Here is an 18,371-nt window from a genome sequence, read left to right as displayed (position 1 = left end):
AGGCCAGGTCCCCAAATCCCCACGAAAGCATGGGTTAGGACAGGAAGAAGGTCATGAACCCTCACAGGAAAGGAGCTCTGTGCTCCTTGCCAAAGCAGGATGAGTTCTGAGTGATCCCTTTGCTAGCAGTGGGGACCCAAACTGTGAGAACCCTTCCCTCCCTACCCCAAACTTCAGCAAGGACAGACCTAGGCCCCAGCCTGGGGCTTAAAGGCCTGTCCTCACCCTCAATCTGGCTTCTTCTCTCTCCTCTGACCCTTGGAGACCAAACTCGGGATCTTGGGGGTGGGGTGGGGGTGTCTGGGTGAAGGGACTGCGAGAGTCCGGGGCAGGGGCTGCAGGGGTCTGGGCAGGGCCCTCCCTCTCAGCAGCTAGGCCCCCTAGGCTGAATCCCGAGGTGGCCTTGGGGTGGGCAGAGGAGCCCTTCGCAGTCGGGCTGCAGGAGGCCTACCAGGGCCTGAAATTCCTCTCCTCCTCCCTCCACCTCGTCTCCTCACCCTTCTCCCCTCACGGCCCCCCGGGGGGCTGGGAAGTGGGGGAGGCGCAGGAGGGGCAAAGGGAGGGGCGGTGGACTCGAGCCGGGCCGGGCCCCTCGGCGGAGGCCCGTGTTGCAGGCCCCGCCCCGGCCTCGCACATCTGGGCTGAAGCGCTGGCCCACCCGGCGGCAGCGGCAGCGGCGCGGCCATCCGGCCTGGGGGAGGGGGAGGGGAGGAGAGGGGCGGGGGCGGTGCGGGGCGGAGAGCCGGGCTGGGGCCGGGCGCACGTCGAGGGCTTTGGCCGACGCGGCAGAGCACAGCCGCCCCACCGGCTGTGGGCCCAGGATCCAGGCGTCTGGACACAGGTCGAGCTGTCGGCAGGGCAGAGGTGAGTTCTGGGCGGGGGACCGCTGGGCTCCCAGAGAGGAGAAAACGCCAAGGTTTGCGGTCTCATCGCGGGCTGGCGGCTGAGACCCCACCACAAACTTCCTGACCAAGGGGGACAGGACTGGGGCAGATCTGCAAGCCCCTCTCTCCAGCAGGGCTGTGGGTTCGGTAAGGCAATTGGGGCAGCGACGGAGGGCTACATCCGGGCTTTGGGACCCCACACTCGCCCTGTGGAGGGCGGGGATCTGGGGGGAGGGAGGGGGGCTCGAGAGACTTCCGTGTCTGGGTGTCTGTGGGGCTGGGGGCGGCTCCAGGGAGCCAGTTTGTGGAGGACACGGTGCTTAGGCCAGAGGTGGAGACCCTGGGGTTGAGTGTGTGTGTATTTGGGGACGCCTGCAGGGGGAGTTCCCAGGGCCTGTGGTCCAGAAAGTTCAAGAGTGGCTGGGTGGCACAGTGCCAGACTGTGGGCTGGCCTCATGAACAGGGACCTCTGGTTTCTCTCTGTGGGGCCAGCTTGGGAATCCAGGTGGGGTGGGGTCAGGGCTCCCTGTGGTATCCCAGTGGAGCCAGGCTGTAAAGTTAGCTTGTGTGGGGGAGAGAAACTGACAGGGAGGGTGCTCTAAAATGTGGACTCCCTGGGAGAGTGAAGGCAGCCCTGGATCCCCAGAAGGTAAGAGAGGTGATGAGGGACAGTGGGCAGAGGGTGGGAGGGGCTTCAGGCCCTAGGCTGTGTGAGACAGAGGTTGTTTGTGAACTGGCTGCTCCCTTGATGAGGACCCATGGGGGCAGGGCAGGATGTATAGAAAGAAAAGTCGAGGACAGGGAGGGGACTTGAGAGGCCATTTCTATCACTCCCTGCCTCAGGCCAGGAGAAGGCAGCTTCCTCACCCCACAACCTCCCACTGGTCCCTCTCCTTGAGGGTGCCTCTCCAGAGACAGACTGGGGCAGCCCTTTGGGTGCCATTTCTGATATGTTCCTTGGGCCCTGATTGGCTCAGTCTCTGGCTTGGGAGAAATGCCTGTGGCCTCTCTTTGCCTGCTGACTGGCAGGATGCTGAGAGAGCAGTGGATGGGAGAGGCAGGGTCCCGGTAAAAGGAGGCCTGCGGGGGTATGGAGGCGAAAGTCCTAGGCTTTTGTGAGTCTGGGGGACACTGTGGGATGGGAGTCTCCAGTTTCAAGTCCCTACTCGGCCACACTCTGTCCTAGTCCCCAGTCATGCCTATTGGGTAGAAGTCAGGGCCAGGGGTCAGGGTAAAGCTGAAGATGAGAGGTCAATATGAGGCCAAGGGCTAGGGGTCAGTCCATGGGCAAGGTTAAGGGACAGACCATAGGCAGGGTTAAGGGTCTGTCTGTGGGTAGGGTAGGGGCCAGGGTTTAGCCTGCCCTTGTAGCCAGGAAATGAAGTTATTCTCTGTGTAAATCAAACTGCCCCACCCAATTATTCGCAAACCCATAAGCATCACCAGTCTGAAATTAGTGGGCCCCTGGGGCAGGGATCTACCTCTCCCCACTTCCAGCTGCAGGCCCCGCCCAGATATAGCTTTTGGGAGCTGAGGTTGTCCTGAGTCCCATGATCAGCATTCTCCTTAAATGTTTCTGGTATGTGCGTGTGTATGCATGGTGGGGGATGTCCCAGAGAAATATGGGGTATGTGTGCGTGCTTGTGTGGCTGCCACCCTCTTGTACCTCCACCTCTCAGAGAATCAGCAGGATCCTCCTTCTTTAACACAAACTGATTCAGGGCCTCCCTCCCTCCCTAAAGAACTCAGAATGACTAGAATAAAAGTCTCAATAAGACCAAAAACTTCTGACAAGAGAAAATTCAGAATCCACATCATGAAGGGAAAGAACACTGCTCACATCTGTCCAACTCCCTGCCTTTTTATCAGTCACCTTCCTTTCTTGGACTTGATCCTCACAAGCCCCCTGCATGATCCATTTTACAGGAAAGGGCACTGAGGCACAGAGAGGCAACATGATGCACTCCAGCCAGGTGCCATAATAGGCCCTGTCAGCCCTGAGTGTCGGGGCATTCAGTGTCACATGCTCAAAGATAGGAGATAACTGGACCAGGTTCACAGAGCTGGGGAGATTATAGACACATTGGTTTGGACATGAAATCAGCTTAGAGTGACAACTCTTGAGTCCTTTTTTCTTGGTGGTTCTAGATTGTTTCTGCTTCAAATACAATATCCTTGGTTCAGAAAATCCATTCATTCATTCAGCAAAGCGTTTCCCCAGCACTTAGCTGCAGAACCTGGCAGGAAGAAATGTCAATAAGTTTTTGCTGATGAATCAAAACAATGCATAAATAGGGCTGCCATATTCTCTCTTGTGGGCTTGATACAGTAGTGTGTTGGTAGATGTTTTTCAGTCAGCTCCCCAAGAGGGAGAAAAACCTAATTTGCAGTTTACCAACTTCTATGGTATAATCACCGTGGCTGATTTCAAGGTATCAATGTGATGTCAATAAATGCAGAATTGAGAAGAGATGCACAGAATCAGCTCTTGGGAGCTGGTAGGATCCACGTCCAGCACGACACTCCATCACCCTGAACTGGGCACCTGTCCCTGGCTCTCAAGGCCCATACCCACCCCCACCATTTACTTTCCTTTTTCTCAGCATCATCCAGCTGCTGTACAAGTGCCCACGATCAGCCCCTGTATTTCCCCTGATTCTGATTCCTGGACATCCACCTGTGCACCTCCAGTGACAGCAGGACTGCATGTGTCTGGAAATCTCCATGGTGCTGGCCATGGGGGAATATCCTGGATGTGTCTCAGTGTCTGTCAATGCTGGGGCTGGGTGGTGTGAATTCTGTGTGAGCAAGGGTGTGTGCACGTGTGTGTAGGGGTGTGACAGTGCCCAGCTCTGTGTCTGCTGTGTTCTGTTAGCAAAACTTCCTGATCTGGCCACTGGCTACAGAGAGGGAGTGGGCTCTGGGCTGCCCCCACCCTTGTTTAGGCTCACTGCTGAGGACAGTAGCGTTGGTGATCTGAAGACTGGGCCAGGATACGTTGACAAGCACTTCTCAAACCTTAGGGTGCTCCCAACCACCTGGGATCTTGTGAAAAAGCAAGTGCTAACTCAGCAGGTCCGGGGCGGAGCCTGAGGGCCTGCACATCTAACAAGCTCCCAGGGGACCCAGTGCTGCTGTCCTGATACCACGCTTTGAGTAACAAAGCTGTCAGTGACCTGGAGGACGATGCCTCTAGCTTGGCCCTCAGAACTTCACAGACACAAGCTCAGGTTCCTCCCACCTTAGAAAAGAAAATAAAAACCTGTCCTCCCCTCCTCAAGCATTATGTTCCTCCAGGTGCAGCCAAGCTTCCCAGAAGTGCTAGCTCCGTTCTCTCACCGTCTGCTCCCTCCTCGCCTACCTGACTCCGCCCCATCTCCATCATTCCACTGAAATGCCATTAAAAACAGGTGTTTCCAGTCTCATCTAAAAATCTCTGAAGGCGTCTAGCTTCACAGTCTTCTCTTACCAAGATCTTCATGAAACCATGGCAGGCAACTCCATCTCCCTGGCCAGCCAACCTTCCTCCAGTCAACCTTTATTCAGAGCTTCTCCTCCCTTCCCTTCCCCCACTCTACTCTCTGCCAAGCCTCCTGTGACAATGACTCCCAGACACACTTCTCCACCTCAGATTTCTCCCTGACCTCTAGGTCATGTGTCATCTGACTCCTCAGTCTGTTCTCTCAGCAGTTTCAAAACTGCACCCAGAACACTGCCCCTTCCCCCCTGCCAGCCTGCCCTGCCCCAGTATTCTCCATTTCACCATCCATCTCCTAGCTTGAATCAGGCAGTGTCATCCTTGACACCTTCTTCTTCCTAACCTCCCATGTCCAATCCAGCCATCTTCCATCAGGCTTGTTGATTTTAACCTCTAACATAAATGTCTACACTTCCGTCTCAAGACACACAGCCACCACCATCATCTGTTGCCTGGAGCACTGATTGGCTCCTGTTTTCATGTCGTCCCACTGCAGTCTACACTTCCCATGCAGCCAGAGGGGCTTTTTAAAACACAGATTTCATCATGCCCCTGCCTTCACTCTGCCACTTGAAACCTTTCAAGATTTGCTGTTGCCTTTCATGTAAAACCAGATCTAAAATTGGGTCCACCAGGGTCTGCCTGCAGGGTGAGCCTAGCCCAACCCCTCTCTCCAGCCTTGCCATGCTCCCCTTTCTGCCCTGCTTCACAGTATCCTTCACAGCATTGTTTGTAATCTCAGATTCACTTACATGATTATCTGATTATGAATGGCTTCCCCACCAGGCTGTGGGCCCCCAGGACAGGGACAGTGTCTCTCTGGGTCACTGGTGTCCCACAGCATCTGGCAGAGAGTGGGCACCTGAAAACACTTAGGAGCATCCTGGTTCCAACAAAGCAACTGTTAAAAAGACATTTTTGAGGGAATTCCCTGGCGGTCCAATGGTTAGGTTTCCTCCCTTCCACTGCAGGGGGCCAGGGTTCAATCCCTGCTCGGGGAAGTAAAATCCTGCAAGCCACGCAGTGTAGCCAAAAAAAAAAAAAAAAGACATTTTTGAGACAAGCTGGGATGGAGGATTGACCATTGGATGAGATTAAGGAATTACTGTTGATTTTGTTAGACATGATAGTGGTGTTGTGGCAACGTCTTTTAAACAATCTCTGTTAGAGAGACATATTAAATAATTTATAGGTCAAGCAACATGCCTGGGATTTGCTTCAAAGGACTCCAGCCAAAAGTAAATAAATAAAATAAACAATTATTCAGTAAGGGAACAAAGGAACAAATAAATGCCATTCTGCTTGTCTGTTCCTGTTCACAGCCACAGGGCCTACAAAGATGCTGGCTGTCCCGGAGATGGGCCTGCAGGGGCTGTACAGCGGTAAGACACACCCCGTCACCTCTGCCCGGGGCCCACTGCCCCCCTCACCCTGGCACTCAGACCCACCCCTAGTCTGTCCACATGCCTTGCCCAGCAGAGGCTCCTGAGAGCTGTTCTGTGAGTGTGTGTGCGCAAGGAGGGTCAGTGCAACAGGACTACGCATGTGAGTGTGTGTGTGTGTGTCTGCGTGTGTGCCTATGGGCAGGTCTCTGGGCACAGGGTGTGTATGTCTGCACAGAATTCTGTTTGTGTGCATGCGCATCTGCCTTTGGCCTGGTCTGGGCACAGGCTCTGGGTTCTGTGCAGGGGTAGGAGGCCAGGAGGCAGGACGGACACGCCTCAGGAAGTCCACTCACAAAGACCTGGTGGGCTGGGGCTTCCTTCCTGACTCCCTTCCCAGGCTCAAACCACAGCAACTCAGCCCCTCAAGCTGGAGCTGGTGACAGGACCCAAGCCTGCCCTGGCCACCTGAGAAAAAGGGGCTCTGGGAGTGTGACCACCATGTCCTTGCCCCTCCAGCACTGCAAGACAGATGCCAGCCCTGTCCAGGCACTTCCCAGAATTCCCTTCATGCCCAGCCCCTCACATATATTCCCAGGGTACCCCAAGGTCGGGGAGGGCTGGGACTTGTCAGGGCCACAGAGCTGTGGCTGAGCGAGTATACAGGCCCCAGCCCTGGCTCAGCCTAAAGCCAGACATTGATTTGCTGATGTGTCTTCATACCAGACCCCATCAATCTCCCTGGTCAGCGCCCCCGTCCCCACACACGGATCTCAGGGCAGCCCCAGTGCCCCTCCTAGGGGCCTTAGCAAAGTTCAGTGTGGTGGTGATGAGCCATCAGCCCACACCAGCAAAGCAGGCCCTCCTGCCCCCTGAGCTGCCAGAGCCTCCAAACCAGGCTTTGGGCTGCCTTCTGGGGGCTGCACTGCTTCCTCCCACCAAAGGTCCAGCTCAGTCCTAGGCCTGTGAGAGGGTCTTAAGGGGACCTCCTGCCCCCAAACGCTGGCTCCAGGTCTATGTGTGTCATGGGGGAGGGGAGGCTTGGAATCTGACTTCCTAGTGTGGTGGACACCTCTCGGCTCAGGGCTGGGCTGGGGGAGGTGTTGCCCCAGTCAGCCAGCTGGGCCTGTCCATGGATGGCCCTTGGGGGGCAGAGGGAGGGGGCGAGGCAACTCCCTCAGGTCCTGATTAGAACCATGTGGCTGCACTTTAGTGGGGAGAGGAGCGGCTCCACTCCTTCTCAGTTAGGTCTGTAGTCCCCTACCTTTTCTGGTTTCTCCATCCTCACCCCAGGAGCTCACCTGCCCCATCTCTCCTGCCCTTCTATCTCTGGACTCAGTCTTCCCCACCCCCACAATGCTTCTCTGTCTCTGCCCTTCCCTGCTGTGTCTGAGGGGTGCTGGGGGAGACAGTGAGTCCCTAGGTGAAGTATGTCACCCTTCAGGAATAGGTCACCTCTAACTGATAACAGACCCTGAACCCAGCTATCCCCGACCCCGACCTCAGTCCTGTCCTTCCTACCCTCCCGCCCTCATCCCCTTTCCCCAGCAGGGTACCCCTCACCTTGGCCCAGCAATGACTGATGGAGAATCCCCCAGGCTTGGGGCCCAGCCACCAGCCTCTTACCCTGATTGTGCCAGAATGATTTGCCCTCTCTTTGCAGGCTCCAGCCCAGAGCGGTCTCCAGTGCCCAGCCCACCCGGCTCCCCAAGGACCCAGGAAAGCTGTGGCATTGCCCCCCTCACACCCTCACAGTCTCCAGTAAGCCCAGAGCAGGGATTGGGGTGGTGGGTGGCCTGGGTAGTGGGGAAGGTCACACTGGTGTCTGGAAGAGCCCTGGCAGGTCTGGGCTGGGGGTACCATCATGCTTCCTGCCCCTACACACTCCACTCATGTTCCCCCTGATGGGTTAGCCTTAGGTGACCTTGGACTGTAGGGGTAACAATTCTACTGAGGTGATCTCTCTCCAGGATAACATCTAGGGACCATTGCACGTAACCTGCCTGGGGCAGGTGTACTTCTGAGCAAGTAGTTTTGTGTGTTCTCAGAGCACTGGGCCTCCGAGACTTGCTGCCCCTCCTGTCAACCACAGCCCCACCTTAATACAAGGTATATCTAGGGAAGAGGAGACATGTTGCTAAAAAATAGTTTGGGGCTAGCTTGACGTATCCAGGACATAACCACCACCCCCAAGCGCCCTAGGTCACCCCACGTGGGGTGGCCTCACCCTAGTGATCCAGCCTGGGGACCCCCTTGTTCTCAGGGAGCCCAGGCCTGGCCTGGGAGGAGGCAGGGACCACTCTTGGGCACGTGCATGGGGCCTCTCTTCTCTCACAAAACTGGATAGAGTCTGGCTGTGTCACTGTGGCCACAAAGAGCAAGAGGGTCAAATAACGCAGGTCCATGTGCTATGAAGCTGCTCAGAGCAGCAAAATTGCCCCCAGCTGGGCCCAGGCTGCGACATGGTGTGAGATGGGGGTGGGGCAAAGGCAGTCCAGGCAGAAGGTAGGCAGAGAACCAGAAGCAGGAAAGCAGGAGCTCAAGCCCAAAACTTCATGGGGCTACCTGAGAGGCCTTGGGCTTTCTGAACAGTTGGCATCTCAAGGGCTTAGCTTGGAGCTTAGGAGAGGAAGGAAGCCAGGCAGGCAGGTAGGTGGGGGTGGGCCAGGGCCGGTCTGGACCACAGCCAGGGGTTGGGAGGGCTCCCACATACAGTCAGCCTGGCCCTCTGGCTGCTCCCTGACTAGGTCTTGCACTTGCAGAAGCCTGAGGCCCGAGCCCCCCAGCAGGCCCCCTTCTCCGTGGTAGTGGCCATCGACTTCGGCACCACATCCAGTGGCTATGCCTTCAGCTTTGCCAGTGACCCTGAGGCCATCCACATGATGAGGTGAGGGTGGCTGGGCTGGGAGATTGGTTGTTGGGGGGGGCGGGAATCCTACACCCTGGGAGAGACCTGGTCCCAGAAGTACTGTCACTAAGGAGAAATGGGGTCTCCTCAGAGTGCCTTCCACTCCTAGTCTGGGCTCCCCACTGGGGCAATAGTTTGGAGGATGGGTGCCAGGCCTGGGCCCTCAGCCCCAATTGGGGCAGCTCTCTGACCTCTGCAGGAAATGTTGGGCTTTGTTTTTTATTTTAAATTTTTTATTGAGAGATAACAAACATACAGTAAAATACACAGATCTTTTTCTGGGCTAGTCACAAACACAAATACATATGCAAAAACCAAATAAATATGTGGTTTTAAAATAAAAGTGGTATATCATACAACTTGCTTTAAGTTTTCAACACTATTTTCTAGATGTTTCATGTGAATACAGAGAGCCACGATTTTGTTTTAATGGTTGCATAGTATTCCACAGTACAGATGTGTCATAATTTATCCATTCTCCTATTGATAGTTTTGAGGCTATTTTTCTAATTTTTCACTATTACAAAAAGTGCTGCAATGAATATTCTTCCTTGAAAACTTGTGCTGGAATTTCTATGTGGTAGATTCCTAGAGGCAGATTCCTAGGTTCAGCTCAAATGAAATACAAGGAAATGAACGATCAGAGGGTTAACTGAGTTGACAAGTCACACAGTTGTCATGAAAGAGCTGTTTGAAAAATCCATTCTGATGGATTTTGTTTTGTTTGAATGAAACATTTGTTTGACACTCCCCTTCAGGCCTCAAGACCCTGATCCTTTGAATATATCTTAGTGGGGCTGTAGCCTATAGGGGGAAGACCCCTATAGAAGACCCCAAAGCTCCCAACTCAGCCTGGGGTGGGGGATCAGGGGGCTTCACCAGGGCCTGGGAGGCTGGATGGAAGGGTGGGTGGAGAGACAGGCAAAGGGTCACTGCCCCAAATATACAGGGGACCTAACCTACATGAGCGTGGACTGTCCTTCCCCTTTCTCTGCTCCCTCCACATCCACATGAGGCCACAAAGGCTCTGGGCCCTTATAGCTCTCTAAGAGCTGCAGGGCATCCCAGCTTGTCAGCACACACAGCTGAGGCCATGCTGGGCCCCTTGCTGGGGCTGAGGACACATGAAGGGACACTGGAGATAACAGTCACAGGAAGTAACTGGGGGCATCTTGGCCTCCTCCCAAGCCCTTCCCACCCCCACTAGCCACTAATCCCCATCACTTCTATCTCTAATATCCCTGTAATACCTGCCTACTTCTCTCCACCACTACCACCCCGAAGTTCAGCCCCACCCTCTCTCACTTGAACGGTTGCAATATCCTTCTCCCTGGTTTTCCTTCTCCATCCTCCCTCCCCTCCACTCTGTTGCTACATGGGGACCAGTGACCTTTCTAAAGGCAAATGTGGTCATGCCTCTTCACTCCCCTACCTAATACCCACCAAGACAGAATTCTGATATGGCATTTGGTACTCCTCCTTAGTTGATCTTAAGATTCCTGTATTTTCTCCTGCTTTGAGCCAACTTATAGCTAGTTCTCCCTGGTCTTTCACACCTCCAAGCTTTTGCACATGCTCTTCCTTCTGCCTGGATTCCCAGTTCCTTCCCCAAAAGGCTGCACTGGTGAACTTGGCCTAGAGGAGTCAGGGCATCAGACAACGCAGAGGAAGTGGAGGAAGGATTTGCCAGGCTAATGAACTGGGCAGTGAGTTCTGGGTGGAGGTCCAGATGATGCCTGCACATAGGGAAGTTTGGAGTCTCAGGTTTTGGGGGCCTGCTGGAGGTGCAGTCAGCTGGGATGTAGCTACTGATGTGGGCCAGATAGGAATGATCATGAATGCCTTGAGAGAACTTAGCTGTGGAAGATGGCCTAGAGGAGGGCAAACCAGCTGGCTGGGAGGAGGCCTCTGCCAGGGTCCTGGAGAGACATATCAGAAGGCCAGACGAGGCAGATGGCTTGCTGCTGCTTGTTAAAAAGACAGGGAGGTGAGGTCCAATGGTATACTTCATGGAAGGGAGCAGGAGCTGAGGATGTCAGATGGGACCCATGGCCCCATGGATAGAGAGGATCCCATGAGCAACGTTTATGGATTTAAGTGGATGCCAAGCACCATATTCACAAGAACCCTAAAAGGTAGGTACTATTATTATTTCCATTTTACATATGGAAAGACTGAGGCTTGGGGAAGCCAAGTGAGCTGCCCAAAGTCACACAGCTGGTTCCAGAGCCAGCACCCAACCCCACAAAGGGAGGATTACTGCTGACCACACTGACAGCTAACTGCCTCCACAGGAAATGGGAGGGCGGGGACCCAGGTGTGGCCCACCAGAAGACCCCCACCTGCCTGCTGCTGACCCCAGAGGGTGCCTTTCACAGTTTTGGCTATACAGCCCGTGATTACTACCACGATCTGGACCCTGAGGAGGCTCGTGACTGGCTCTACTTTGAGAAGTTCAAGATGAAGATCCACAGTGCCACTGTGAGTCACATTCTGGCTCAGGGCCCAGCTCCAGACAGGGAGGCAGGGCTAGGAGGGAAAGCGGAGAGGGAGGCCTCATGGAGAGTAGGTAAAGCTAAAAGGTGAGGAGGGGCCTGGTGGAGGAGTAGCTAAGGAGGCGGAGCTTGAATGTAAGGGATGGAGGCATGACCAAGAGGTGAAGATAGGGTAAAGAGAGGGGCTGGGGAGAGAACTAATGTGAGATTAGAGCCAGAGTGGGACAGTGCCAAAGAGGGGGAGCACCAGGAAATGGGGTGAGTATAAGAGGTTGTCAGGAAATGGAGGCAGAGCTACGGCCTCCTGCAGAGTCACCTTGTGTCCCTGCCAGGATCTCACCTTGAAGACCCAGCTAGAAGCGGTAAATGGAAAGAAAATGCCTGCCCTGGAGGTGTTCGCCCATGCCTTGCGCTTCTTCAAGGAGCATGCCCTTCAGGTACGCTGTGACCCCATCCCTGCCTACTGGGGTGGAGGGCCCCCAGGTCCATCCTTTCCCCTCAGCCCATCCCCTGTCCATCCAATGGGTAGCCACTGTCAGAAGACAGAGGTCATCTCCAGTCCCCTGCCTTTCTGTCTGGTAGAGCCTGCATCAACCCTACAGGTGTTGGGGAGGTGGTGGTGGTGGGGAAGGGGGTGTTAGGATTCCAAGTTAGCTGGGAAGTTCCTCCTGAGGCCTGATTAGTTCCTCCAGCTCCCATAGAGGCTAAAGACACTTCCCACAAACCAAGCCAGCCATTCCCCTCACTGCCCCCTCCTGCTCCAGGAGCTGAGGGACCAGTGCCCGTCGCTGCCAGAGAAGGACACTGTGCGCTGGGTGTTGACAGTGCCGGCCATCTGGAAACAGCCAGCTAAGCAGTTTATGCGAGAGGCTGCCTACTTGGTGAGAATGTGCACTCAGAGCCGTGGACGTTGGTCGGGAGGGCCCCGGGCATGGCCCCATACCCTCATTCACCCACCACCCTTGGGACCACAGAGCCATTGTGTAAAGACTGCCAGCCCCACCCTGCTGGCCATTTTGGAGGGTTGTTGCCACCAGGAAAGGGGGTGGGCCTGCAGGACCAGAGAGCAGAGGGACAAAAGACACAGCCCAGGCCAGGTTAAACAGTGTCTTAGGGCAGGTTTCCTAGAAGCAGAGCCCAAGATGGGGATTCTTGTGCATGTGGTCTATTGCAAGGACTCTCAGCAGAAAGAGGAGTGAGGAAAGCAGGAGAGGAGAAAGAGCTGAGCAGGGATGTGGTCTTAGCTGGAGTCTAGCCTCAGCCTGATCCCATGGAGAGCTCTAGAGGGAGAATGTACTGTGGTGTTGGCCACGGGGAGGCGGGGGGGGGGGTGGCTTTTTGTCCATCCTTATCAGTCTGTCATTGGTTACTGGGGGAGTTGGGGAAAGGCCCTCCAAGTGAGGTGGTTCCCATTCAGCTGAGGGCAATTCTTCAGAGAAGGGGCAGCGGTGAGCCAATAGCAGCCAACACTCACAGTAGCAGGGCAGGACACCAAGAACACCCACTTCAGCCAGCATCAGTATTTTCACCACAGCCCCAACCACTGAGCAGGGGAAATAGGACTATGAAACTATGAAGGGAGGTGATTTTGGCCAATGTTTGCTGGTCTTCCTACCACAAGAGATGCCCAAAGGTCTGGAGAAAGGGGGACGGCTCAGGCACCCCTCTCTCAAGTGGAAATGGGGAGGTTGGAGGGGGCTCATTGTTTGATCCTGCCCGTGAACCTGGGGCCTTGGTGGACACCCTACGATCTCCAAGAGGGATCTCAGGAACTCCAGTGCACCTTCCCCTGGAGGATACCAGGACCCCCAACCCCCCACAAACACAACTTTGGGCCAGGCATGCCTCAGCTGTCAAATCCGCAGGTGCCTACACTTGTCTCTAGAAGGAGCTAACCCTGAGGCCAGTGGGCATCCCCCCTGCAGAGACCAGGATGAAAGCATGGCTGTGCCCAGCCAGAACAAACACCCCCACACCAGTGGCCCCCTGCTGGTTTACCCACCCTGCTTCCTCCCACACTGTTCCCTGTCAGCTGAGGACGGGCTGGCCCTGGGCAGGAAGTCTTAATACCCACCCATCCCCATCCCCCACCTGGTCAGACTGCCTTGCCTTGGCACCTGAAATTTCACTGTTAAAGTTTCTTTCCTCCTATATCAGATTCCCTGAGAACAAAGTTCTCCTAAGAGTGGGGAGGCCCATGGCCACTGTCTATCACCAGTGGAGAAAGAGAGTTCAGTAAGACAAAAGGGGCCCCCCCACCCCTCTGACTGATGGTCTGGCCATTATACCCACCCTCCCCAATACACTGTGTTGGAGTCTCCACTAACCCCCTCAGCCCGTGCTTAGCTGGCCAACGCAGTATCTGTGAAGGGGACCTTGCTGCAGCCCAGGGACACCTTGGGCAGCCTGGAGGCAGATCCCAGGTGCTCTAGGTTTTCACTCAGTCAAGGGTCTCTTCCTGCTGGGCAACACCATGGCATCCTTGGCCATGGCCATGCCCCTCCCCAGCCTGGTCATAGGGTGGCTGTGAGACAGCTCCAAATTTGTGCAGCATGGAGGGGCCTGAGCAGCTTAGCATGGGTGGGGTATAATCCGGAGGAGATGGGAGCCCCACAGGCCCCCGGTTGCCTGCCCTGAGGTGCCATTTCAGTGTGATGCCTGGCCCATGGTGCTCCCCAACCCTGCCAACCACCCATCCTCAGGCCGGACTGGTGTCGAGAGAGGATGCAGAGCAATTACTCATCGCCCTGGAGCCTGAGGCCGCCTCTGTCTACTGCCGCAAGCTGCGTCTGCACCAGCTCGTGGACCTGAGCAGCCGAGCTCCAGGCAGTGGGCGCCTGGGCGAGCGCCGCTCCATTGATTCCAGCTTCCGTCAGGGTGAGCCACCCCCAGGGGTACTGCCCAGTGGCCTTGGAGGCAGGCGCTTAAGATTACACCTTGCCCTAGAGTAGCACTGTCAGAGGACGGTAGGACTCAGCCCAGCCCTGAATCTGAGAGTGGGAGGGTGATGCCTACCCTGGGGAGAGGTGCTTGGGTACTGACAAAGGGTACTCTGAGCTGAAGGTGGAGGTCTTCAGGAGCTGTCCCTTAAACAGCCACTGAGTCAGTTTCCCCTCCCCTCCTGGCACATCAGCTGTCCTCCCCCCTCCCCCATCAGCCCCAAGCTCCTGCTGCCAGGACCAGGAACTGGGACAGCTATGGTCAACCTTCATCATCCCCTCAGATGCCATCTCCCATGACAGGGAGAGGTCCCAGGACCTTCCCCCACCCCATCCCCAGCTCCTTCAGACCTTCTTAATTCTGATTTTGCTATGGCCTGAGCCCTTCTGGATTAAGGGAAGGTCCTGCAGCCGGAAATACTTCCCCTTAGCTGTTGGTTACAGTGCCTAAGATTACCCCATCCAGTTTCTCTGGACCCTTTAGGGTTCAGTATTGCCCTCTCCCAGTTAGGAGTGGAGCAGGAGTTTCAGGAGCACTGGCTGCTCCAGATGCTCATGGAGGGCGTTGGTGGAAGGATGCGGGGCATTGAGCGTGGTAGCTGAGACACTCCTTCTAACCTCACTGTCCTGCTGTCCCTCAACACCCAGCCCGAGAGCAGCTTCGAAGGTCCCGCCACAGCCGCACGTTCCTGGTGGAATCGGGTGTCGGAGAACTGTGGGCTGAGATGCAAGCAGGTGGGGGAGGGGAGATGGAGGGATATTCCTTGGGCCCTGTGGGGCACCATATACTGCAGGTGGGGGGAACATTCCCGAAGTCAGCTCTAGCCCCTAGGAACCCTGCCCCTTCCAACTCCTTCAGCTGTACCTAACCTGGTAGTCCCCCTCAGTCACCTGCACTCCCACCCCCACTCACAGCCATGCCCCTAACCCCCACTCCCCCGGGGGATTCTCTGCAGATGGAGTTGCAGAATCCTGGGACCATTTTCCCCCACACCTTGTGCTCCTACCTGGTGACCTGAGGTTCAAGCACCTGAAGCCCCTTTCTACCCTAACCCCCATGGCCCCGCAGACAGGGCTCAGGACCTGGGGCAGGGCTGGAGGCTGGGTGAGTCTGCAGAGGGCGCAGAGCTGAAGGTGCCACGAGTGTGTGCTCACGCTCGCCCCCGTAGGAGACCGCTACGTGGTGGCAGACTGCGGGGGAGGCACGGTGGACCTTACCGTGCACCAGTTGGAACAGCCCCATGGCACCCTCAAGGAGCTCTACAAGGCGTCTGGTGAGTAGCCAGGCAGCACCCTTGGTACCCAGACCGCCCTGGCCCCGCCAACGCCCCCTGGCGGCGGTGTCGGCACTGACGCCCCCTTCGACCCCTGCCCTACCCAAGGTGGACCCTGTGGCGCAGTGGGCGTGGACCTGGCCTTCGAGCAGCTGCTGGGCCGCATCTTCGGCGAAGACTTCATCGCCACCTTCAAAAGGCAACGCCCAGCAGCCTGGGTGGATCTGACTATAGCCTTTGAGGCCCGCAAACGCACCGCAGGCCCACACCGTGCGGGGGCGCTCAACATCTCGCTGCCCTTCTCGTTTATTGACTTCTATCGCAAGCAGCGAGGCCACAACGTGGAGACAGCCCTGCGCAGGAGCAGGTGGGCCGGGGGACCGCCCCTACAGGGGAAGGTGTGGGCCCCAGGGGGGAGTAGGGGGTCCACCTTATCTGTCCCACGCACACATCATGCCAGCCCCGGTGGAGGCAGGGGGAGGGGCATGAGTACCCCAGCTGGAATCGGCAGCCCAAACTGGGGCGAGAATCTTGAGCCTGGGGAAAGGCCAACATCTACCTCTTCCCATTCCCTGCAGACACACACACACACACGCTAGCCAATGGGTCTGGGTTCCTCTGCTCGAGGCAAAGGGAGGCTCCTCTCCTGGGACCTCGTGCCTGGACCTGGAACAGACCTGCGTCTAAAGCCCTGAGGGTATGGCTGGCACAACACATAATGTGCAGTCAGTGCCCAAGTACTTCGACCTGGAATAGGGGTAGCACCTGGGACCCTGACCCATGGGCCTGTGCCTTCTTCAACACCTACAGCGTGAACTTCGTGAAGTGGTCCTCACAGGGGATGCTCAGGATGTCTTGTGAGGCCATGAACGACCTCTTTCAGCCCACGGTCAGCGGGATCATCCAGCACATAGGTAAGTACCTGAGCCTGGGTCCTTCATTCACCTCAACATACACACCCAGATGCGGGAATATCTTACCCTGTTAGTGCCTGGAAACCTCCCCATATCCATACACTGGAATGAGACCCAGAATCATCTGGAATACCTGGAGGATGCAGTGTGGTGGGGATTAAGAGATAGGCGGGAAGATGTGCAGTCTTGCCAGGTTAAAGAACCTCTGGTGCCTTTTTCCCCAAATGGGGTGATAGTATTAGGTCCCCCAAACTGTTATCACACAGATTTAAATGAACTGAAGTATCTAGAGAGTGAGTGCAATGTCTTGCACGTAGTAGGCATTTAATATGTGTAAATGCAGACCCTTATCTCAAGCCCTCCACGGTGTGGTGGGGAAGCAGAGCCCATAAGGATTGCCAGGGGCCCTCATGAAAGCACTCGGTGTTTTTCTTTATGGGAACCAGGCTACCGTTTTATAGCGAAATGTCTAGTTTCTGGTTGCCCGAGGATACAGGCGGGCAGAGGAGAGGCGCCAGTGGCTGCGCAGTGGTGGCCTCAGTGGCCCACTCGCCGTACCTCCTCCTTACCCCCACCCTCCACTCCTGTACCGCAGAGGCGCTGCTGGAGCGCCCCGAGGTGCAGGGCGTGAAGCTGCTGTTCCTGGTGGGCGGCTTCGCCGAGTCGGCCGTGCTGCAGCACGCGGTGCAGGCAGCACTGGGCGCCCGCGGCCTCCGCGTGGTGGTTCCGCACGACGTGGGCCTCACCATCCTAAAGGGCGCGGTGCTCTTCGGGCAGGCTCCGGGCGTGGTTCGGGTGCGCCGCTCGCCGCTCACCTACGGCGTGGGCGTGCTCAACCGCTTCGTGGCTGGGCGCCACCCGCCCGACAAGCTGCTCGTTCGCGACGGCCGCCGCTGGTGCACCGACGTGTTCGAGCGCTTCGTGGCCGCCGAGCAGTCGGTGGCCCTGGGCGAGGAGGTGCTGCGCAGCTACTGCCCGGCGCGCCCAGGCCAGCGCCGAGTGCTCATCAACCTATACTGCTGCGCCGCCGAGGACGCGCGCTTCATCACTGACCCGGGCGTGCGCAAGTGCGGCGCGCTCAGTCTAGAGCTCGAGCCCGCCGAGGGAGGCCCCCATGCCGCCGACGCGCCCCCTAGCCGCCGCGAGATCCGCACTGCCATGCAGTTTGGCGACACCGAGATTAAGGTCACTGCCGTCGACGTCAGCACCAATCGCTCCGTGCGCGCCGCCATCGACTTTCTTTCCAATTGAGGGCGCAGTGCCAGCCCCCCTAGGCCCCGCTGAACTCTCTTTTGGCCCAGGACCTGGGGAGCGGGCTGAAGCGGACCAACCTGCCCCATTCCCCGCCATCCTGCCCCGGGAGGTGAGGTCGCAGGAGGATGGGTGGGGACATATCCAGAAACTCTGGCTTTGGGATTGGGCCCCGGTCCGCTGACTGGAAGGCTGAAGGGCCCTGCCAAGGACTGAGGTCAAGGAGACTTAAAAGAGGTTTGTAAGACGGCCGTGCCCACAGGGAGCACGTGATCCTGAAAGCAGAATGCACCGGAAGACTTGAGCCCTGGTCTGAACTGGGGTCCGGGATGGGAGTGGGGGGGGTGGGGGTGCAGCTACAGGTGGGGCAGCAAGAGGAAGGAGGTTGTGCAGGGCCTGGGCCTGAAGGGCAGAGTGCACTGACTGACTGGCTCAGCCTGTTTAGGGAGCCAGACAGGACAAGGACTGGAAGCTGACAGGAAAGGGACAGGGGTAGTAAGACCTTCCTGGGCGTGGTACTGACCACCCAAGTATGAATGTTAATTGTAGAAAGAGCAGTAGCAGACTATGAGGAGAAGGGTACAGGGTGAGGCACTTAAGAGGGGGATGTGGGGGCACATGTTGGGGCAGCCTTTCCTTTCTATCTGAGAAGGCCCCAGGGGCAGCCTATCAATGACCCACTTGCACTCCATCGAGCCACGGAGTGGGGGGAGGGTAGGGAGGACAGAAGGAGCACTGGTCCCGGCTCTGCCATCAGCTCAGTGTATCTGCCCTCCCATGATGTGCAACAGCCCCACCTGCCTGAGAACCCTAAGGTGACAATAAAGCATTTATGCTCAAGGTGAA

General features: G+C 56.6%; 1 protein-coding gene across 5 annotated transcripts; it reads left to right on the top strand.

The window, feature by feature from the left end:
• Positions 1–764: 764 nt before the first annotated feature.
• HSPA12B (heat shock protein family A (Hsp70) member 12B) lies at positions 765–18,365 on the top strand. 5 transcript variants are annotated; one of them, XM_007195862.3, is made up of 13 exons: positions 765–864; positions 5,685–5,744; positions 7,408–7,505; positions 8,507–8,631; positions 10,947–11,133; positions 11,480–11,584; positions 11,912–12,028; positions 13,850–14,024; positions 14,735–14,821; positions 15,256–15,360; positions 15,469–15,727; positions 16,171–16,274; positions 16,870–18,365. In XM_007195862.3, exons 2-13 carry the CDS (start codon positions 5,702–5,704, stop codon positions 17,523–17,525), a joined length of 2,061 nt encoding a protein of 686 aa, XP_007195924.1. In that variant the 5' UTR covers positions 765–864; positions 5,685–5,701; the 3' UTR covers positions 17,526–18,365. The 5 variants fall into 5 exon arrangements, with proteins under 5 accessions (XP_007195924.1, XP_007195925.1, XP_007195926.1 ...); XM_007195860.3 differs by lacking the exon at positions 765–864 and adding an exon at positions 1,476–1,533 and having other exon boundaries at positions 11,031–11,133; XM_007195859.3 differs by lacking the exon at positions 765–864 and adding an exon at positions 1,477–1,533.
• The last annotated feature ends 6 nt before the right edge of the window (positions 18,366–18,371 follow it).

Source organism: Balaenoptera acutorostrata, chromosome 15 (assembly GCF_949987535.1).
Source record: "Balaenoptera acutorostrata chromosome 15, mBalAcu1.1, whole genome shotgun sequence".
Lineage (NCBI taxonomy): Eukaryota > Metazoa > Chordata > Mammalia > Artiodactyla > Balaenopteridae > Balaenoptera > Balaenoptera acutorostrata.
Note: the sequence above shows the minus strand (reverse complement) of the source record. Positions and strands in the feature narration are given on the sequence as shown.

What these genes read in the sequence shown, in the direction of transcription:
- HSPA12B (XM_007195859.3), top strand. Translation starts at nt 1,488, where the DNA reads ATGTGGACTCCCTGGGAGAGTGAAGGCAGCCCTGGATCCCCAGAAG. An exon ending in TGCGAGAGGCTGCCTACTTG is followed by an intron (nt 12,029 to 13,849) that starts GTGAGAATGTGC and finishes ACCCATCCTCAG; the next exon opens with GCCGGACTGGTGTCGAGAGA. An exon ending in GGAGCTCTACAAGGCGTCTG is followed by an intron (nt 15,361 to 15,468) that starts GTGAGTAGCCAG and finishes GCCCTACCCAAG; the next exon opens with GTGGACCCTGTGGCGCAGTG.